Source organism: Nyctibius grandis, chromosome 8 (genome assembly GCF_013368605.1).
Source record: "Nyctibius grandis isolate bNycGra1 chromosome 8, bNycGra1.pri, whole genome shotgun sequence".
Classification (NCBI taxonomy): Eukaryota; Metazoa; Chordata; class Aves; order Nyctibiiformes; family Nyctibiidae; genus Nyctibius; species Nyctibius grandis.
Genome location: NC_090665.1, coordinates 27,650,104 through 27,672,269, shown reverse-complemented (window position 1 = coordinate 27,672,269; position 22,166 = coordinate 27,650,104). Strand labels below are relative to the sequence as shown.

The following is a 22,166-nucleotide window of genomic DNA, read 5'->3' as shown; positions in this document are numbered from 1 at the left end:
TTATTTTCTATATATAAATGAGTTGTGTGCCTTGTCAGAATTTTCTTTGAAAGCCAAATTCAGAAGGTCATTCTAATATGCTTTTAATTCTAAAGAGATGGATTTTAAAAAAGCACACACATTTCTCCAGTGTCCTCAGTATGAGTTGGGTACATTAAGGCTTATCTTCAGTTCCAGTCTTTTGAGTGTTTTTTCCTCAAAAACTTTAAATTTTAGGGACTCCATTATATGATAGTGAAAAGAAATTTTGTTTTTTAGAAGGTAAAAATAATAATGTCATCTGCAAAGTGGAGTTAACATGCATTCAGAAATGAACGGTTTCTAACTAAATTATCCTTACGACAATAATAACTTGGAAAATTCACGAAGACATTTCACATGTTACAGAGTTTGCATCATCGTTATCCCTTCGTATCTTTGGAAGTTGACAGCTAAGGGACCTAATGTCAAACTGAGAATCACTTTTCCTTTGTTATTTTCTAGGACACTTCCAGCTGCTTCCAGTTTATTCCTTAAGTGTGTCTCCCTACTTGATACAAGACTGAAGAGAACACGTTTGCTATTGTACATACTGTGGTTTCCTTAAGTAGCTTACATTGCTACTGTTCCTTTTCTTGCAACTCACACCCCAGTCTTTTACTCCAGCCTAGCAAGCAGCTTCTGGCATAAGATCCTTTTATGTTATATACAAATATATACTCTAGTTGTGGTTTTGACTGTTCCCAGAGAAAAGAAACATTTTACTGGTAATGAGAAATTCAATTCGTTACTTTGTATGGCAAAATCACTGTAGCAACATTAAAGTAGAAAATGCTAGTTAATCCCCTGTAGCCTTCAAAGAAGCTGAGACCTTCTTTGTGCTACCACATTTTTAGTTTCTGTCTGGATGGACCCACTTTACAAAGCTTTGTGACTCAAATTATTGCATGTAAAAAGGTATATAATAGAGGAAACATGCAGGATGTCCTCACACCCACGCTGAGTTACAAGTTAAGAACCAAGCTATTAAAATACTGTGTAAAAGGCCAAGTAAATTTTCAAAGCAGTGAAGCAGGATACGAGCAAGGTGGTGCTATACTCAAAGACAAAAATAGTTGTGTTTTTTTTTTAAAAAAAAAAAAGTGTGTAGGCAGATTCCTTTCTGAAATCTCGAGAACAAATATATTCTCGAATGTAATTTTATCTTGAATCGACATAATCCCGTAGCGTGTTTCACCATGTGACAGTTTCTCGCTGGCAAACGCGGCGCGGGGCTGGCGGGCTGGAGCTGGCTGCCTCGGCGGGGTGCTGGGGGGCAGCAGGGTGGGGGCCGCTCCCTGCCGCTCCCCCCCGCGCTGCTCCGCCCCAGCGGAAGGGGCTGGGCTCCCGCCGCGGCTGCCCCGGCGGCGCCCTGCTGGCGGCGGGAGGGATGGTGCAGCTGGAGCCCGGTGGGAAGGGCACCGGCTGGCCCCAGACGTGCGTACGGAGTTGTGCTTCTCGCTCTCGGTATGTTTGTTGCCTGTCCGTGCTGAAGGGGCCCGGCAGGATCTGCGGTCGGTAGAGCTGCTCCTGACGGGGGCTGTGTAAGGGGCGGAGCTGTGTCTGTGCAGGAGGTGCCGAAGCGGAGTTGCTTCGCGTGCGTGAAGCACGCAGCTGCTGAGGGAAGTTCTGTGGGGAGCGACTAGAAGTTCACATGGAAATCCTTTTCTGTAACAGCCTTTAGCGTCTGAAGCTTCCGCAGGCCTGAGTTCTCAAGTTGTCCAAGACAGCAGTAGTGTTCTTCAGAAACAATTCTCTCCTGTGTTCTTTGGCTTGCAATCAGTGGTGCTCTCTTTTCTTCCATAGAGGAATACAGGCCTCTTACTTTATTTCCAAGTTTCAAAAGCATTTTGAAGCTAGAGCCTTCAGAGCGTGTTGGGGATTTCAACATCTCCATTCTCTTACCATTGCTGGTACTGAAGCCAGAGCAGCCATAAATCTATTTCAAAGAAATTAAAAACTACATTGAGTCTTCTCTTCAAGCACTAGGCCTTGGAGCTGGTTGGGTCAAAATAAATTATTCTTACTGCTTTGTGTAATTACTGCTGTAACTAAAAATTGCCAATCTGATAAATAGCTTCTCTTGTCAGAGATAAACTTTCTTAGCCTATTTTTTGTTTATGTATGTTCTTCCTATCAGGGCAAAGAAGTGTCCTTTCATGAAAAGGAAAGCACATAGAACAACTGCTTACAGCTAAAATTTATCTGTATACTCTACTGAAGATCTACTAGTAAATTTCATTAAAGTTATTTTGTTCACAAGCAGAGAAACAAGCTGAATTTACCAAATGATTCATTCTAAGTAACTCTGGCTGCCTGTGAAGTACGGTGACAGCTGATAGCAACAGGCTCTGGAAGGAGGGTTCTACACTTTATAAACTGGCACATTTTGTGCTTGAATTTGCTCCAAAGAGTGCAGCTCCACTGACTGAGAGGTATGGATCATCCTTTCTGTGAAATAAAAATGGGGGTTGTTTTGTAGAAATCGTGTAAGATTTTATATAAACTTTTGTTTGGGTGTCTGTATCGTAGCAGGTTGGAGTTCTCAGCAGTGCATTCCTAAATGTGTATTAAATCAGGAAAAGGTACAGGTTTCTTTCGGGTAGCAAACCTGAAGGCCCTTGTGTTCATGTTTAAGCCTTCACCGAAGTGTTTGGTGTGCCCTATGACAGCACACAGGAATCTCCTTATTCCCTCTTTGCCCTGTGTTGTTTCTGTGTTAAGATAGCTTTTTTACAAAGAATAGATACTTAGAGGACTGTGTTTTGTTATTTACGGGAAGTAATATTTCAGCCTTTTGTTTGCAAAAGATCTCCTTGTAGAACTTCTTTGTATTTGAGACTCTCTAAACCAACTTCTAAACATGAAGAGTGCAATATGAGATCTTAAATAGTGTAACATAAACCTTGATAGTTCTTTAACTTCTGATTTGTTATAAGTTGTATCTCTCTTTAGATGAGAAAAAGGAGAGGCACTTTTAACAGGCTTGTCATCTGTGTTTGTATATAAGTAAATACAAATATGATGTGAATTGGGAAGTATAGTTCCTAGCCTGGTTTATCAGAAGGTAATGCAGCTGGATTTCCTCCTCTGGAAAGCTCCTTCAGTGCATTTGCAGAACTCTGTACCTGGGCACTGAGAAGGAGACTTCTTGGTTGTGGAGCTTCACAGCACTTCTAACCTCTGCGTGCCATTGCGCTGTGATCTCTGGGAGAAGAGTATCTCCACACAAATTGTACAGGTGTACAGAGATTAAACATTTAACGTTTCTGGCTTTGAGTCAGTATAGTCACTTCTGTATCTGAGAGATCTTCTAAGATTAGGGCTGTTGTTTGAGTGATAGATGTCATATGTATCACGAGCGACAGACTTACATATATTAGACCTCCAAAATATCTGAGGTTTCGTGGCAACTCACGATAAGAAACATGCCACTCCTCTGAGGCCTTGTCTAAATATGCACAAGTAATAATAACACAGATTGAAAAAAAGATGCCTCTCAAGAATAAATAGGAATGTAAAATATTGTACATTAAAATGAGAAATGAAATGTCCATTTCAGTCTATCTAAGTACTCCTTTGCCTTTTTGGGTTTGTTTTTGGCTCTATGCTAATAAAAATACAAGTTCGGCACACTAGAGACAGCCTCTATTAGACAACATCTGAATTTTAACTTCAGAAAAACAAAGTTACCGTTAGCATGGGAGGCTGATACAGCTTAGATAGAATCCAATTCTCAAACAAAATGACAATCAAGTAAAGTTAAATAAATATGATGCCAGAGATGGTCATTTACTTTTAAACATGTATTTTGTAACGTGTACTTTACCCTCTTGCAGGAACATAAATAGGCAGTAAGAAGAGCGCAACTGATCACAGAGCACAGGATGGGTATCTGTCTTCTTCTGTTAATTGTAGGGTCTTGCTGGGCACAGTACGACCCTAATACTCTCTCTGGGAGGACGTCTATTGTACATCTCTTTGAATGGCGCTGGGCGGATATTGCTCTTGAGTGTGAACGCTATTTAGCTCCTAATGGATTTGGAGGAGTTCAGGTATGTCTGTTCCTATCAGTAGATAGTTATATTGCTACGTAGGTGATAACTTGTTTTTCAGAGAAAATGTTCCATTCACCAAAGGACAGGCACTGAGAAAGAAAAGTAGAAATTGGTAATGGAAGTAGTAAATGCTGACAAATATATTCTTCAGCTATCATCGTGTAAGCGTGAATTTATTTCATTGCTCCAAAGTGCATGTTTTACACTCTCTGCTATTACATTTAAATGAATTAGAATTGCATATCACTGGCTACATTTTTTTTTTTACTGCTGTGAAGATTAACCTACGTTCATCTGCTTGATATTATTTAAATCAAGGGAAGCTCTTAAGAGCTAGATAAACATAAAATGAAACTATGACTGAAAGGAAGGGCTCCCAAAGAGAATACCAAAGTGCTGAAGGTTTTAAATAAATAAATATAAAAGGCTGCTAATTGCATTCACCCAAACTGGCAAGTTTCTCTCTGTAAAGTCTGGTGTCAGAGTAAGCCATTAAGAGACGCCTCTTTGCAGGAACCTGGTGTGAGCAGGCAGAAATGAACTGAACACAGGTTCTGGTGGAGGTGTGTCGGTGTGAATCTGTTCCATCTGAACAACAGACGTGTGTTCCTGTGGAACCAGTAGTGTCAGATGGGTGGGGTAGTAGGGCTGGAGACCAGTCACCTATTAAACTATTTCAGTTTGTTTGTCAGATTGCTCGGGAGAAACTGGTGAGAGAAGTCTTCCGGTCTCTTGTACCCAGGAGTTTGCAAGTTGGCCTGAGTGAGAACTTTTCCATAATTTTCAAGTAATACATCTTTTCTTTGCAACCTTTCCAGGCACACAGGCCTGATTGATTGATTTTGAACTGGTTTCTCAGACTATGATATACACTTGGATATCTTTTTAATCCATGCTGTGACAGGGTCTCAGAAAGAAAGTTTTTTCAGACGCAGACTTGCTGAGCTGGTCACGAAGGCGTGGCTGCTAAGTAGGCTGCAGCCAGGGATCTTTGTGAGAAATGGTGGGATCAGGTGGTCACGCCCAGAGGCTTGGAGGCAACAGCAAAAGCTTGTTGCCTGAAAAGTATCCTGGAAAGAGTCTGTAAAAGGAAGAGCTATAGCTTATCTGGAAACTGTGACAAGTCTCATGTCAAGAATGTTTTATCCAAAACATTAAAAAAATGGGAAGTCGAATCAATTTTAAGGGCAGGATGTTACGTCAGTTGTTCTGCAGTCAGTCCCTTCCTGATTCAAGGCTGTCTCTACTGTCCTAGTCCTTCAGATTTCAGACCCTTTTTTTGATCTCTGAGGACTGCATTCACAAAGATAATTAGGACACTGTGTCCCTGGACAAAATTTTTATAGTATGTTTCTACCTGCTGAAGGTCCAGGCCTAAGTCTTTTAATTCCAGCCCGCTACAGTGTAAGCAGAGAATACTGGGGATCTATGTGGGTTAGGTATTGTAAGCGTCTTCCATTAAAGATACATGGTTTTCTATTTTGATGTTCTTTCTCTAACAATACTGGGCAAACAAATAAACCATTATCAGTATCCCGTTATCAAGAGACACCATCTTATTCACAGATTTCACCTCCAAATGAAAATGTTATCATTACTGACCCCTGGCAACCATGGTGGGAAAGATACCAGCCCGTCAGCTACAAGCTGTGCACACGATCTGGAAATGAAACTGAATTTGTAGACATGGTGACCAGGTGCAACAATGTTGGAGTAAGTGCTTTGAAAACCTTCTGGTGTTAACAATGCAACAATACAGGCAACCAGTAATTTAGAAGGGAAGACATGGTGGCATTGGAGTGGAAATGTTTTTTGTTTGTTTTTTTTTTCCTAGAATGATAGAATACTTTGGGTTGGAAGGGATCTTTAAAGGTCATCTAGCCCAACCCCCCTGCAATGAGCAGGGACATCTTCAACCAGATCAGGTTGCTCAGAGCCCCGTCCAACCTGACCTTGAATGTTTCCAGGGATGGGGCATCTACCACCTCTCTGCACAACCTGTTCCAGTGTTTTACAACCCTCATTGTAAAAAATTTCTTCCTTATATCTAGTCTAAATCTACCCTCTTTTAGTATAAAACCATTACCCCTTGTCCTATTGCAACAGGCCCTGCTAAAAAGTTTGTCCCCATCTTTCTTACAGGCCCCCTTTAAGTACTGAAAGGCTGCTATAAGGTCTCCCCAGATCCTTCGCTTCTCCAGGCTGAACAACCCCAAGTCTCTCAGCCTTTCTTCACAGGAGAGGTGTTCCATCCCTCTGATCATTTTTGTGGTCCTTCTCTGGACTCGCTCCAACAGGTCCATGTCTTTCTTGTGCTGAGGACTCCAGAGCTGGACGCAGTACTCCAGGTGGGGTCTCACTGACCTGCTGGCCATGCTTCTTTTGATGCAGCCCAGGATACTGTTTGCCTTCTGGGCTGTGAGCGCACATTTTTGGCTCATGTCCAGCTTTTCCCCCCAGCAGTACCGCCAGGTCCTTCTCCACAGGGCTGCTCTCAATCCCTTCTTCCCCCAGCCTGTATTGATATTGGGGATTGCCCTGACCCAGGTGCAGGACCTTGTACTTGGCCTTGTTGAACCTCATGAGGTTCACATGGGCTCACTTCTCAAACTTGTCCAGGTCCCTCTGGATGGCATTCTGTCACTCAGGCATGTCAACCACACCACTCAGCTTGGTGTTGTCTGCAAAGTTGCTGAGGGTGTGCTCGATCCCATTATGTCATTGATGAAGATATTAAACAGTATTGTCACAATACGGACCCCTGAGGGACACCACTTGTCACTGATCTCCATCTGGACATCGAGCTGTTGGCCTCTACCCTCTGGATGTGACCATCCAGACAGTTCCTCATCTACAGAACAGTCCACCCATCAAATCCTTATCCTCTCCACTTCAGAGAGAAGGATGTTGTGGGGGACCATGTCAAAGGCCTTACAGAAGTCCAGACAGACATCTGTAGCTCTTCCCTTGTCTGCTGATATAGTCACTCCATCATAGAAGGCCACTAGGTTGGTCAGGCAAGACTTTCCCTTGGTGAAGCCATGTGGCTGTCGCAAATCACCTCCCTGTCCTCCATGTGCCTTAGCATAGCTTCTAGGAGGATCTGTTCCATGATCTTCCCAGGCACAGAGGTGAGGCTGACAGGTCAGTAGTTCCCAGGGTCCTCCTTTCTACTCTTTTTAATAATGGGTGCAAATTTAGCTGCCTACTGGTTGAGATGCATGTTACATCACCATTGCTATATGTTAATAAAAGAGAAATATTTTAAATCAAATGTCAGGGGAAGCAAGGAAGCAGAAATAGAGGGATAGGACAGGAGGTGACAGAGAGAGAATGTTAATTAGTGGTGCCGTGGGAAGTAGCTTTCTCAAATTGAAATGTGAATACTGTTCTCTAGGTACATATTTATGTGGATGCAGTAATCAACCATATGTGCGGAGCTACTGCTGGTGCTGGTGACCATGCTACTTGTGGAAGCTATTTCAATGCAAAGACTGAAGATTTTCCAGCTGTGCCATATTCTGGCTGGGACTTTAATGATGGTAAATGTAAATCGAGAAGTGGAGACATTGAGAATTATCATGATATATCTCAGGTAAACCTAAAACTGTAAATATATTTTTTATGTACATCTGTTTCTGGTCTGTGGTTTCTTTGCTTCTCTTTACTGTCAGACATTTTTAAAAAACAAAACAAAAACCCTCATGGAAAACTATCCAAATTGATGATAGAGGTTAGCATTGCTGTCAGGAACACCACTTCTTGAAGGGATACCTCTACTTGAGCCAATGGCTCAATTTTAGATTTAGACAAATGTGCTTTGGTACTTTATAAAGACAGTTTTAAAGCTCATAAAATCTATTTAGGGATTATCTTGTGTGGGGTTTTTGTGTTTAAAAAAAAAAAAAGTAACAGTTATTATTTGCCTTCTATTGTAATTTGGAAGTTTTCTTTGGTCTCAATTTCAGAAGAGAGAGATTAGGATTTTATAAAGAAATAGTAATGCTAAAATCTTGAAAATCAACCTTCTGTTTAGAGATTTCTCTTCCTAGGAGCCTATGTGTTCCTCTATATTAGATTACGAGGTCAGGACTTTAAAACTACCACAGAATGAAGAATTATTTTATAAAGATAAATACCTATCTTTCTTGGATACTGTCTTATGCCTTTCAAATGCATTTGATCTTTCCTGAATCTAAGTTGAGGGGAGAGGGGTTTTGGAGAAATGACAGAAGAAGGGAAGACTTTAAATGTCCCGGAATTCTTGAGCAGTTCTAAAGGATCGTCTTTATAGCCAATTCTTTAGTACAGTTTGCAACATAGGCTGATGCACCTTGCTCTCTCCAGGCAAGATGTGCATAGCCAGGGAAACCCATCATAAGAATTATTACAAAAAGCATTTCAGTATATTCAGTGTATGTTTAAAGTAGTCTTTTGATGAAAATCGATGGCCATTGTTTTGTGTTTACAGGAAACAAAGGCAAAAAGGGGACAGAAAACAAGAGTTTAATGTTTCATAAGGCTATAATAACTCAAGATTTCTAAAAGATTTAGAAACATAATTTCTAGAAATCTTTCCTACATCAGAGAAGAAATGAGTACACTTGAAATAGTGATGAATCTGTTCCTTAATACACTGGAGTAAAAATAATTTATCATATATTTGCACTATACTTGCACTAAGAAGCTGATTATAGACTTAATGGTTTGGACTCTCTTACAGTCCTTCAGCACCTACAGCTGTGTAAGCTGGGTGAATGCAGACTTCTTAATGTTCCTTCTGTGTAGATGACTGTCTAAGATAACTGTACAAGGCAAAGATATGCATGGTGAACAATGGGTAGTGAAGGTTTTATTTGGCATTGTAATGTATGTAACAAAATTCAGAATTTATGTAGAATACTACATTTAGTTTATTAGGTGAAAAATGTTTCATTTCATAATTTTTATATAGGTCCGAGACTGCCGCTTGGTCAGCCTTCTTGATCTGGCCCTGGAGAAGGACTATGTACGCTCAAAAGTTGCTGAGTACATGAACTACCTCATTGATATTGGTGTAGCAGGCTTCCGACTTGATGCTGCCAAGCATATGTGGCCTGGGGATGTGAAGGCAATTTTAGACAAGCTGAACGATCTAAATACTAAGTGGTTTTCTGCAGGAACTAAACCTTTCATTTACCAGGAGGTAAACTTTATTTTTTTAAATTTTACTTTACAAACATATCTCTTGCAGGCACAGTATAGACTCGGTCCCACACTGGAAGCGATGCTTTGCTTGAGCTGGGCCCGAGCAGCTTTCAGACTCAAGGTTATAGAAATCATCATCGAGATTTAATAACCCTAATTTACAAATACCTAATCTAACCACAAACAGTAACTGACATGCAAAATGCCCCAGTTGTTTTGGACCTTCTCGAACCAGGTAACCTGGAAATATCACTTGAGATATGAAATTTACTGTATTGAAGTTAGTGTAAAAATTCTATTGGTTTAAAAAAGAGATTTCACTCTCTGAATTTTAAATTCTGGATAATAAATTGCAACAGAAGATATAAATGGTGATTACAGTCTGAAACTTTGTTTTCCAATGGCATAACCAGTGTTACTTGACATTCTGAATTTGTGATTAACATTTGAATAAAAAATCCTAACAAGACCTAAGAAGCAGTTAATTGTGGGTTTCAGTCAGCAAAAGCTAAAGTTGCTAGACACGTTTTATTAAAAGAGTATGCTACCTGCAAGGTCTAGGGCAAATAGTGAAACATTCTTTAGCTAGATAGTGAAATGAGGTTGCCTGTGTGCTGGAAGCAGAGGCATTGGTCACTAGACTCAATATAAAGTTGGTACAGACCAAGCCTTAATTATGCGGTAGTGATCAATCAGGGTAAGGAGATTTAGGATGGGGACAGAAAACAAGTTCACAGCTAGGCTGAGATAAAATGAAGAAAATATCTTTAAATACGATTTTGCGAGTAAGACAGATAATATACTTAGCTCAAGTAGTACCTCTTCCTTAACATCTAGGGCAATGCCTTTTAGTTGTTTGTTTTTTAAGTGGAAAGGAATGCTCTATCTTTCCTGTACCAGGTAATTGACTTGGGTGGCGAGCCGATCAAAGGCAGTGACTACTTTGGAAACGGCCGAGTGACGGAGTTCAAATACGGTGCAAAACTGGGGACAGTGATCCGCAAGTGGAATGGAGAAAAGATGGCCTACTTGAAGTAAGGATGAAGATGCTGAGACTTATCTGGGCTACGCTGGATACATCAGTTGACAGGGTAGCTTCAAATCTTTGTGCTTTTGGCTAGGAACTGGGGAGAAGGCTGGGGCTTTGTGCCTTCTGACAGAGCCCTGGTCTTTGTGGATAATCACGACAACCAGCGCGGGCACGGGGCTGGTGGAGCTTCCATTCTAACCTTCTGGGATGCCAGGTAAGGGATTGGTCTTGTCTGGGTGGTGCTTCTTCCTTTTGCTTGTTTGTCTGTCTGTTCTCTGGCACTGTTTCTCTTTCCACATCTCATTACTTTTTTTGTCTGACAAACAGGCTTTATAAAATGGCAGTTGGTTTCATGCTTGCTCATCCGTACGGGTTCACACGTGTGATGTCAAGTTTTCGCTGGCCAAGATCTTTTGTAAATGGGCGGGTAAGCTTGTAGTGCTGAAGATACATTCATGGTTGATAAGGATTAGAACGGGTCCAGTGCATTTAAATTTGTTAAGTGATTTCTCTGTCCCGTGTTGGATCTAGCAGGTGGAAATTTGATGCTCCATCTAGCTTTTCTCTACAGATAGGCTCTCTGCATTTTCAGTAAGAAGTTTTAAACTTCTCTTTTCAATTACAGGACGTCAATGACTGGATTGGACCACCAAGTAACCCGGATGGATCAACAAAGCCTGTTACAATCAATGCAGACACTACCTGTGGCAACGACTGGGTTTGTGAACATCGCTGGCGTCAAATAAAGTAGGACACTGTGGAGAAAAAATAAGCAAAAGCAGTTGCTTTTGCATCATGTTCCTCGTGGCTTTAGAGCTCTTGCAGCCACAGTGACGGCTGTTCCTTGCATTTTCAGGAACATGGTTATCTTCCGTAATGTGGCGGAGGGTCAGCCTTTCTCCAACTGGTGGGACAATGGCAGCAATCAAGTAGCCTTTGGCCGTGGTGATAAAGGCTTCATTGTTTTCAATAACGATGACTGGTAAGCCAGTGGGAGAGACCGTGTCCCCCCAAGGAAGCGTAGCACCCCTCATCAGCAATACCGATGGGAAGGGGAATGTCTTCTTCTCCTGATGAGAGCAATCCCCACGGCCTGAGCTAGAGTCATTCAATTGCATGCCAGGTCTGGAGAGCCAAAACAGGAGCGTAGGGAGCGAAGCAGGGATAGGATCAGAAAGCTCACACTTTACCTTGCCCTTCAAAGTAAGGGAGTAGCATCAGGTTCAAAAATCCTATACCCAGTTTGAAATACCTGTTTTGAAAACAATGGATAAACAGCATTCACTTATTTTCACATAGGAATATGAACGTCAATTTGCAAACTGGACTGCCTGCTGGTACCTACTGTGATGTTATTTCTGGACAAAAGGAGGGCAACAAATGTACTGGGAAACAGGTGTATGTTTCTGGTGATGGAATGGCTAATTTCCAGATAAGTAACAATGCTGAAGATCCATTCGTTGCAATTCACATTAATGCCAAGTTATAACTCAGGAGAAATGTCCTTCTCCGTTTGGTCTGTACTTTTACTCTTTCCCCCGTATGTGATTCCCTGGTAGTCGAGCATGAGTGATTCTCTGTATCTAGTGGATAATAAATGGCAATCAAATTGAAGAGCAATGCTTTTTCTCTTAATGAATTGGATTCTAACTTTATCACGTCATAACTAGTGGCAAAGCAGTGGTGGGTTTTAAGGCAGCACTCCGTTTCCCAGATCACAGAAACATGGGAGAAAGTAAAATAAACAAAAACCCCCAAACCAACACCTGGGTAAGTCAAAACGCAATATTTCCACGGTGGATACATACACACACACATCTGTATCCCAGAGCAGCTACAAGCAGTGCCTGTTTTTTAGTTTTTATAATCTCTGTTGTACTGAGCCACGTGTACACTCCTCCTCATGCTGGTCTCGCTAAACCAGGGAGACATTCACACTCTTAATTAACTCAGGGATAAATAGTTACACTACCAGCTGATGCACTCATCTGACATAGCTGTTTACCTAAAATAAAAGCCACCCTCCAGCCCTCTTTGTGTTGAGATTAAGTCAGCGTTCTTTGTAACACCTGTGGACAGTCACAGCCTGCATTATTGCCTGAGCTTCATGGGCAAGTCACTCTTGCCTGTTTCCTCGGAGCCTTCTTCCTTTGGAGTTGTTTAGAGGTCTGTCATATGCCGGTGGGTCTTGTATATGCGTTGGCACTGCAGCAGTGTTTTGGGAAAACGCTGCCATTGCAGCATGGTACCGATTGTGTATTCGATTGACAGAGCGGTGCTATGACCACATAGGGACATATAAGAGCACGCCTGCTTTTTTAGGTTTGCAGTGTGCACTGGTTTTGGCTGGGATTTTCTTCATGGTAGCTGGTATGGGCCATGTTTTGGATTTGTGCTGAAAACAGTGTTAATAATGCAGAGATGTTTTTGTTACTGCTGAGCAGCGCTCACACAGGGTCAAGGCCTTTTCTGCTTCTCACACCACTCCACCAGCGTGTGGGCTGGGGGTGCACAAGAAGCTGGGAGGGGACACAGCTGGGACAGCTGCCCACAACTGACCAAAGGGATTTCCCATACCATATGGCATCATGCTCAGCATATAAAACGGGGGGAAGAAGAAGGAAGGCGGGATGTTCGGAGCAATGGCGTTTGTCTTCCCAAGTAACTGTTACGTGTGATGGGGCCTTGCTTTCCTGGAGATGGCTGAACACCTGCTCGCTGATGGGAAGTAGTGAACAAATTCCTTGCTTTGCTTTGCTTGCATGCGTGGCTTTTGTTTTACCTATTAAACTGTCTTTATATCAACCCACGAGTTTTCTCACTTTTACTCTTCTGAATCTCTCCCCCATTCCACAGCGGGGAGTGAGTAAGTGTCTGTGTGGGGCTTAGTTGCCAGCTGGGGTTAAACCACAACACAGCGTAAAAGCTTGCAAATAAAAAGGTCTCATTTCAGCATCTACAACCCACAACCTCCAGTTCTTCACAACCAGGTTTTCAATGATACTGACGGATCAAATGGTTTAAAACATGGGATTTCAAAACAAAGCCAAACCCCTCCAATGTCTCTCCTGGCCAAAGCTTCAACTCCTCTAAAACTCCCCTGAAAATCAGAGCAAATTTTTTTAGGCACCTGATGTTTTTACCATACTAAAGATTCATAAATTGTCAGTGCTGGATGGCCACCTTCTCTCCTGCCCTCATGCATTTCCTCACCATGCTAAAATACTGCAGCGTGTTCAGCTTGAGCTGCTGAATAGCCCATGACATGAGGGCTCCCTGTCCACTCGCCAGTGGGTTGGCCATCCATTGCATCGAGCTATCAAGAATGGGTCCTTACTCTCCTTGGCTGATAGCGGCGTATTTCGGTGGAAAACGCATGTCATGGGAAATTGAATATTATGCAATGATGTGTCATCACAGCAATGGAACCCCACAGGGGCTGATGAGGTAAAAATTAACCTCAGGCACATTTAGTTGCTCTTGGTAATATTGAGGAATGAGAGGGGGCCTATTCTCACTGAACTGGTAATCACAAAGTGCCATGATCTCACTGGTTCCTTGCTGTTAGTGAGTAGGCGAGGTCATTCGCAGTAACTTACTATTTCTTTGTTGTAGTGGAAAAAGAGACCTTTGATAAGGTCTGTGATGTGAAAATGAACAGGTGGGCAAATGGGACCTGCTTCTGCATTTTGCCCTTGAAGATAAATTCTGGGAAAGGGAACAATGCACGCAACATTTAATGGCATGGCTAGTTTCAGAAAGAACATACTAGAGGCAGTTCAGGTTCAAAGTGCGCTGATGGTTCTTTTCTCTTGGAGTAAATGTGCCATTTTGTGGACTTTTTTCCTCATAGATATTCATCAAATATTAGGGATTTTTCTGGTCTTCGTATTCTCTCAGAATGTTGTTTTATCATTGGCATGACTTGAGCTTATTCATGGAGCGTTGTTGCTGAGACCTTGATCTTCTAAATAAGTTTCAGATGAAGACCTGAAATTATGTCATGAGCAAAAGTCAGAAGATTTTTTTGAAGAGGAAATTGTAGGAAAAGACAGAAGAGACTTGGATAACAGCTCTGGCTTTCAAATTCAGTTTTGTATCAGGCAGCTTAACCTCATCTGCAGTATCACTTTACACCTGATTTGGGGTTTTCTTCCATGACTGAGATGAATCATTGGTCATTTAAAGTGAGATGAAACCTTATGCAGGGTCTCTGTGGGGGAGAAAAACACTTGCAGCTCCGATCACTTTCAATCAGGTAGAGCAACAGTTGCTCTGCATGACTGTGTGAAGAAAACCAGTAACAGTTCCTAGCAGGGACTGGGCAATGACAGTAGAAAAACTTAAGGCATGAAAAGGGGTCAGTTTCTAGTTACCAGTGCGATTCACCTGGTGAATCACACAATGCGTTGTGTGATACATCTGTTATTGACTGAGAGTGACTGATCAAGCACCCTGGTTTGAGCTTAGAGTAATCATGAGTGCTAGATGCCTCTGAATGCTTGCAAACTCATTCATTCTCCTAGAGCTGTTAGATTTCCAGTCATCTTTTAATGACTCCCTTTCCTTTTACCTTCCAGGCCTCCCCTTTGACAGTCTATGTGTTATGTTTTTGGAATACTTTTGATAAGGTATTTTTGTTTACATGATTGGAAAGAGTACAATTCTGAATTTGGGTGCACTGCTCACAGACCACTTGGATTATGGTAATATATAATCATTGTGAAAAAGTATTTTATCTTCAGCTGTTGGGCAATCCAGGAAAAAAAACAAAACAGAAGAAAGATATCAAGCTAGCTAGCCAAATAATAACTGATAGCATTGATCTGTGTGAATTTTGACAGCTGCAATAGGAACTTTGTCATTTTGCAGGACTATAAATTGCCAGTGGAGAGATTGCAGCCTTATACTGAAGGCATCATGCAAGTCCTCCTCCTGCTCGCAGCTGTAGGGTTTTGCTGGGGGCAGTACAACCCCAATACTGTCTCTGGGAGGACGTCTATTGTACATCTCTTCGAATGGCGCTGGGCCGATATTGCTCTTGAGTGTGAACGCTATTTAGCTCCTAATGGATTTGGAGGAGTTCAGGTAAGTTGTTTCCTGTGAGTAGGTAGGAAATGGCATCGTACTATTCAATTATTAAATCAAGATGCCTGAACTGGAGACAGCCAGCTCCAAGTAACTTTGGTGTTGGAAAGGGGGAAATGGAAGTAGTAACTGTTTTTAGACACAACCCTAGAGCCTCTAGGGTCAATGAATGATATTGTATCTATCTCCAGCAGATCAGTTACAAAGGGGCACGCTCTCTGAAATGCTGCCCCTGCAAAGCTAAGTTTTTCTCTTTACCTTGTTTTGAGGAAAGGGCATAAGCATTGAGTTTTGGCATTCCTAAGGATGTCACTATTCCAGGTAGTAATAATTCCTGTGGCTTCAGCCCCCCCGTGCATGTGAAGGGAATTCCTTGAATGCAGGCCTATGCTGCATGTGGGCAGCCCACAGGAACAAAAGAAAACTTCTTTCTTGCCAGTCTACAAGATGGACATCTCACAGACCTGAGCTTATGCTGTGGGAGACAGAGACTGGGTTGGACTGTAGTCTGCCTCTGAGGGCAGAGGTGCTAAGCACAGATTTTGCCCTTAAAATGTTGAAGTAAAACCAATTGATTTCTTATCAAAGTACATCATTTCATCTGCAGATTTCACCTCCAAATGAAAATATTGTAATTACTAACCCAAACAGACCCTGGTGGGAAAGATACCAGCCCATCAGCTACAAGCTCTGCACTCGATCAGGAAATGAAAATGAATTCAGAGACATGGTGACCAGATGCAACAACGTTGGAGTAAGTGCCTTGAAAAATCTGTATCTGATATAGCAAGAAGTGCTGTATCATCTGAGGGAAGTTAGTGCTGCTGTCCTTGAAGGAAGCATAAACTGAGAATAAACTGAAGGGGAAAAAAAAGATCAGATTAATAGTGATGTGGTAAAGCTCTCACTATCACTTCACCATGATTACATAACATACTGAAATGCACTTACTGCTTTTCCAGGTTCATATTTATGTGGATGCTGTTGTCAACCACATGTGTGGGGCTGCAGGTGGCTCAGGCACACATTCTACCTGTGGAAGCTATTTTAATGCTGGGAACAGAGATTTTCCAGCTGTGCCATACTCTGGCTGGGATTTCAATGATGGCAAATGTCGAACTGGAAGTGGAGAAATTGAAAATTATGGTGATATGTATCAGGTAAATTTCTCTGGCAAAAGTTTGAAATCTTTTTCTTTTTTTTTTTTTTTAACCTGTTGTGTAAACATTACAGTAAGGTCAAACAAAACCCTGTGCTTAGTCACCTGATGAGTGAATGAAGTAGTGAACGTAGGAATAGGAAAGATATACTCATGGTGCAAAATATTCTAAGTACTGAGAAATCAAGAACCCTCCCCGCATGTTTCATCTGGGCATGTGTAGGAGTTTGCTCCTGAGCCCAGTGTCTTCAGCTCAGCCTGTGAGCTCTTTCTTATAGTTTGTAAACTCAGCTGATCGCTTTTTTGTGGGTGGAATGTGTGGCAGTTCTTTCTCAAGATTACTGCTCTTCCTTCGACCACTTCGCAACAGTAAACCATGCTGTTTCTCATCCTCAGTTCTGATGACATCTGCACAAGGAGGTGATATCCTTCACCAAGTGTCCTAACTTGAGTATTGAGCTGTATAGTACATTTATGTATGCCTTGGTGCAGACCTTGGCATAATTCTCTTCTATGCAGATAGCTCTTCTATGCTTGCATTTTACAAGCTGACGGAGTGGCACCTCAAAACTGTGTGGGTTTTTTTTTTTTCTTTTTCATGACACAGGTCCGGGACTGCCGCTTGGTCAGCCTTCTTGATCTGGCCCTGGAGAAGGACTATGTACGCTCAAAAGTTGCTGAGTACATGAACTACCTCATTGATATTGGTGTAGCAGGCTTCCGACTTGATGCTGCCAAGCATATGTGGCCTGGGGACATAAGAACATTTCTGGACAAGCTGAAAGATCTAAATACTAAATGGTTTTCTGCAGGAACTAAACCTTTCATTTACCAGGAGGTAATCTCCATATTTTTTCCCTTATGTTTGTCTTTGTCTTTAGTATCTCTTTTATGTTCCTCCTTCAGAGGAATGGCAGTAATACATCTTCATTCAACTTTACCCCAGAAAGAGCTAGACATTTATTTGGAGCAGCCCTGCAGACATAAATAGTTTTGCTTTTTAAAAAAATGCCTCCACAACAGATTATCATCATTCAACTTTACCTTTTATGTCTTCAATCATGTTTTAACATGTGTCCATCATATATTATACTGACTTTGGGTTGATATACACAACAGAAATAAACATATTTGAATATATTTTCTCTCAGTGTAAAGCAAGAACTAATGCTGAGGACTGTACACTGCATTTTTTTTTTTTTTTTGTCTCAGTGAGAGGAGAACAGATGCACAGTTTCTCCTTCGTGTACCAGGTAATTGACTTGGGTGGCGAGCCGATCAAAGGCAGTGACTACTTTGGAAACGGCCGAGTGACGGAGTTCAAATACGGTGCAAAACTGGGGACAGTGATCCGCAAGTGGAATGGAGAAAAGATGGCCTACTTGAAGTAAGGATGAAGATGCTGAGACTTATCTGGGCTACGCTGGATACATCAGTTGACAGGGTAGCTTCAAATCTTTGTGCTTTTGGCTAGGAACTGGGGAGAAGGCTGGGGCTTTGTGCCTTCTGACAGAGCCCTGGTCTTTGTGGATAATCACGACAACCAGCGCGGGCACGGGGCTGGTGGAGCTTCCATTCTAACCTTCTGGGATGCCAGGTAAGGGATTGGTCTTGTCTGGGTGGTGCTTCTTCCTTTTGCTTGTTTGTCTGTCTGTTCTCTGGCACTGTTTCTCTTTCCACATCTCATTACTTTTTTTGTCTGACAAACAGGCTTTATAAAATGGCAGTTGGTTTCATGCTTGCTCATCCGTACGGGTTCACACGTGTGATGTCAAGTTTTCGCTGGCCAAGATCTTTTGTAAATGGGCGGGTAAGCTTGTAGTGCTGAAGATACATTCATGGTTGATAAGGATTAGAACGGGTCCAGTGCATTTAAATTTGTTAAGTGATTTCTCTGTCCCGTGTTGGATCTAGCAGGTGGAAATTTGATGCTCCATCTAGCTTTTCTCTACAGATAGGCTCTCTGCATTTTCAGTAAGAAGTTTTAAACTTCTCTTTTCAATTACAGGACGTCAATGACTGGATTGGACCACCAAGTAACCCGGATGGATCAACAAAGCCTGTTACAATCAATGCAGACACTACCTGTGGCAACGACTGGGTTTGTGAACATCGCTGGCGTCAAATAAAGTAGGACACTGTGGAGAAAAAATAAGCAAAAGCAGTTGCTTTTGCATCATGTTCCTCGTGGCTTTAGAGCTCTTGCAGCCACAGTGACGGCTGTTCCTTGCATTTTCAGGAACATGGTTATCTTCCGTAATGTGGCGGAGGGTCAGCCTTTCTCCAACTGGTGGGACAATGGCAGCAATCAAGTAGCCTTTGGCCGTGGTGATAAAGGCTTCATTGTTTTCAATAACGATGACTGGTAAGCCAGTGGGAGAGACCGTGTCCCCCCAAGGAAGCGTAGCACCCCTCATCAGCAATACCGATGGGAAGGGGAATGTCTTCTTCTCCTGATGAGAGCAATCCCCACGGCCTGAGCTAGAGTCATTCAATTGCATGCCAGGTCTGGAGAGCCAAAACAGGAGCGTAGGGAGCGAAGCAGGGATAGGATCAGAAAGCTCACACTTTACCTTGCCCTTCAAAGTAAGGGAGTAGCATCAGGTTCAAAAATCCTATACCCAGTTTGAAATACCTGTTTTGAAAACAATGGATAAACAGCATTCACTTATTTTCACATAGGAATATGAACGTCAATTTGCAAACTGGACTGCCTGCTGGTACCTACTGTGATGTTATTTCTGGACAAAAGGAGGGCAACAAATGTACTGGGAAACAGGTGTATGTTTCTGGTGATGGAATGGCTAATTTCCAGATAAGTAACAATGCTGAAGATCCATTCGTTGCAATTCACATTAATGCCAAGTTATAACTCAGGAGAAATGTCCTTCTCCGTTTGGTCTGTACTTTTACTCTTTCCCCCGTATGTGATTCCCTGGTAGTCGAGCATGAGTGATTCTCTGTATCTAGTGGATAATAAATGGCAATCAAATTGAAGAGCAATGCTTTTTCTCTTAATGAATTGGATTCTAACTTTATCACGTCATAACTAGTGGCAAAGCAGTGGTGGGTTTTAAGGCAGCACTCCGTTTCCCAGATCACAGAAACATGGGAGAAAGTAAAATAAACAAAAACCCCCAAACCAACACCTGGGTAAGTCAAAACGCAATATTTCCACGGTGGATACATACACACACACATCTGTATCCCAGAGCAGCTACAAGCAGTGCCTGTTTTTTAGTTTTTATAATCTCTGTTGTACTGAGCCACGTGTACACTCCTCCTCATGCTGGTCTCGCTAAACCAGGGAGACATTCACACTCTTAATTAACTCAGGGATAAATAGTTACACTACCAGCTGATGCACTCATCTGACATAGCTGTTTACCTAAAATAAAAGCCACCCTCCAGCCCTCTTTGTGTTGAGATTAAGTCAGCGTTCTTTGTAACACCTGTGGACAGTCACAGCCTGCATTATTGCCTGAGCTTCATGGGCAAGTCACTCTTGCCTGTTTCCTCGGAGCCTTCTTCCTTTGGAGTTGTTTAGAGGTCTGTCATATGCCGGTGGGTCTTGTATATGCGTTGGCACTGCAGCAGTGTTTTGGGAAAACGCTGCCATTGCAGCATGGTACCGATTGTGTATTCGATTGACAGAGCGGTGCTATGACCACATAGGGACATATAAGAGCACGCCTGCTTTTTTAGGTTTGCAGTGTGCACTGGTTTTGGCTGGGATTTTCTTCATGGTAGCTGGTATGGGCCATGTTTTGGATTTGTGCTGAAAACAGTGTTAATAATGCAGAGATGTTTTTGTTACTGCTGAGCAGCGCTCACACAGGGTCAAGGCCTTTTCTGCTTCTCACACCACTCCACCAGCGTGTGGGCTGGGGGTGCACAAGAAGCTGGGAGGGGACACAGCTGGGACAGCTGCCCACAACTGACCAAAGGGATTTCCCATACCATATGGCATCATGCTCAGCATATAAAACGGGGAAGAAGAAGAAGGAAGGGGGGATGTTCGGAGCAATGGCATTCTGTCGTATCTCAGAGAATTATGCAGACAGCGCACAGACTTGGTGACTTTCCCAATTTCGTTGTCAGCTGTGAGAAGATGCCGAGGTAAATGCAAGAGCACAGCCTTTGCTGTAAGTCAGAATGTCTGCTTGGCCAAAAGTATTTGTTGCAATCCAGTCTGGAGGGGTAAATGGAAGAAGAATTCTCAGATTTATTATTTTTGGGGTCAAGGTGTACTTCTAAGGGCTGTTTCCCTTTTGTGGTGGGTGAGAGAGTTCACGGGTGTTGGGGGGACAGATAGTGGCTCTCAGTGTGCCCAAGGGCTCCGAGTGTCTGGGAAGGCAGTCATGGTGTGGGAGAAAAGGGCCAGGTAGGGTCCCTGGTCTCCTTTGCTCGCTGTGGCCAGCACTGACTCACTGAGGGCAGGGGGTTGCTGACATAACACAGCCCCTGGATCTGCTCACTGGAGCGACGTCAAGAGTTGGGTGACCCATGTAGCAGAATGTTAATAGCCCCTGCAAACCTGTCATTTGTCCCCAGGGTCAGGTCAGGGAGCCCTCCTGTGCCTTTGGAATAGATTGGCACTGCCTGCTCTTTCTGGGTTACTGTACCCTTGCCTAAGCCATGCATTCAGCTCTAAGCCTCAGAAACTGTGTGATTCTATGCTAGCTATTTTTCAGACATTACCTAATCCCAAATATCAGTCTAACCTTAAAATTACAAATCCACCCCCCAAGCCTTACAAGCTCTTGTGGCAAACGATGATTGAAATGACACACATTGATCTGAGGTGTCCATAAATAAACAGGAGGTGCTGAATATGGAGAAGGATATGGCTGTGCCTGTGAACATATGTAGAGCCACTTTTCAATTACGTTGGAGTGCAGTGAGTGTTCTGCCTGATGTACATTCAGATAGCTCTGCATTTAACAGTGGAATTAAATACAACATGGAGAAAAAAAAAAAAATAAATCACGAGACAGTTTCCTTCAGTGTAAGTAAGTAAAGCATTGTAGGCCAGATGTTTACTGCTTCGAAAGGACCAGACCTGCGTCCAGACTTTGTTTTTTGTTCCTTTTATTTCAATCTTTTGGGTGCATTGCCTTATAATTTGAGCACAAAGAAGATGAAGAAAGCAAGTGTCATCCAGAGCAACACCAAGTCTTTCACATGAGTCATGAAAGCCAGAGCTACAGTCAGCTTTACTGTTGATCTTTTAAGTTTTTCCAAAAAATAATAGCACTAGGAAATTTTTACCATTAATTTTATCATTTCTGTTGCTACTCTCCTATATGTAAAGTGATGTCACTAAGGCCTTAATTTTGTATGCCAGTAGTGAATGAAAATTTGAAAACCTGTTATGAAATTTATCAAGTTTAAAGTAGGGTATTTGCTGGGACACAACAGGACATCGAACAGATTTGCTGAAGCGTAAGATTTTAGAATATTGTGGGCATTACGCAATATTTCATTTTCTGTTGCAAAATAGTGCTCAATTTCACTGGCAAAACAATGAGTTTAATTGAGTAATGTCAAAACCTGTTATAGGCTGATATTCTAAATTTTGTTGCAATATTGCCAGTCTCAAGCCTTCCAAAATAATATCCCAAAC

At 42.3% G+C, this 22,166-nt stretch overlaps 2 protein-coding genes across 5 annotated transcripts; both read left to right on the top strand.

The window, feature by feature from the left end:
* The first annotated feature begins 1,359 nt into the window (after positions 1–1,359).
* Positions 1,360–11,907, top strand: LOC137666196 (pancreatic alpha-amylase-like). Of its 4 annotated transcripts, none has more exons than XM_068405947.1 (12): positions 1,360–1,485; positions 2,285–2,453; positions 3,858–4,073; positions 5,643–5,789; positions 7,474–7,671; positions 9,031–9,261; positions 10,164–10,297; positions 10,385–10,507; positions 10,621–10,720; positions 10,919–11,040; positions 11,150–11,275; positions 11,593–11,907. In XM_068405947.1, the coding sequence occupies exons 3-12, from the start codon at positions 3,906–3,908 to the stop codon at positions 11,780–11,782; spliced, it is 1,539 nt and encodes a 512-aa protein (XP_068262048.1). In that variant the 5' UTR covers positions 1,360–1,485; positions 2,285–2,453; positions 3,858–3,905; the 3' UTR covers positions 11,783–11,907. The 4 variants fall into 4 exon arrangements, with proteins under 4 accessions (XP_068262048.1, XP_068262050.1, XP_068262049.1 ...); XM_068405949.1 differs by having other exon boundaries at positions 2,282–2,453; XM_068405948.1 differs by having other exon boundaries at positions 2,159–2,453.
* A 3,306-nt stretch (positions 11,908–15,213) lies between these two features.
* Positions 15,214–19,537, top strand: LOC137666296 (pancreatic alpha-amylase). The gene is made up of 10 exons (XM_068406174.1): positions 15,214–15,381; positions 15,989–16,135; positions 16,344–16,541; positions 17,148–17,378; positions 17,794–17,927; positions 18,015–18,137; positions 18,251–18,350; positions 18,549–18,670; positions 18,780–18,905; positions 19,223–19,537. The coding sequence occupies exons 1-10, from the start codon at positions 15,214–15,216 to the stop codon at positions 19,410–19,412; spliced, it is 1,539 nt and encodes a 512-aa protein (XP_068262275.1). The 3' UTR covers positions 19,413–19,537.
* The last annotated feature ends 2,629 nt before the right edge of the window (positions 19,538–22,166 follow it).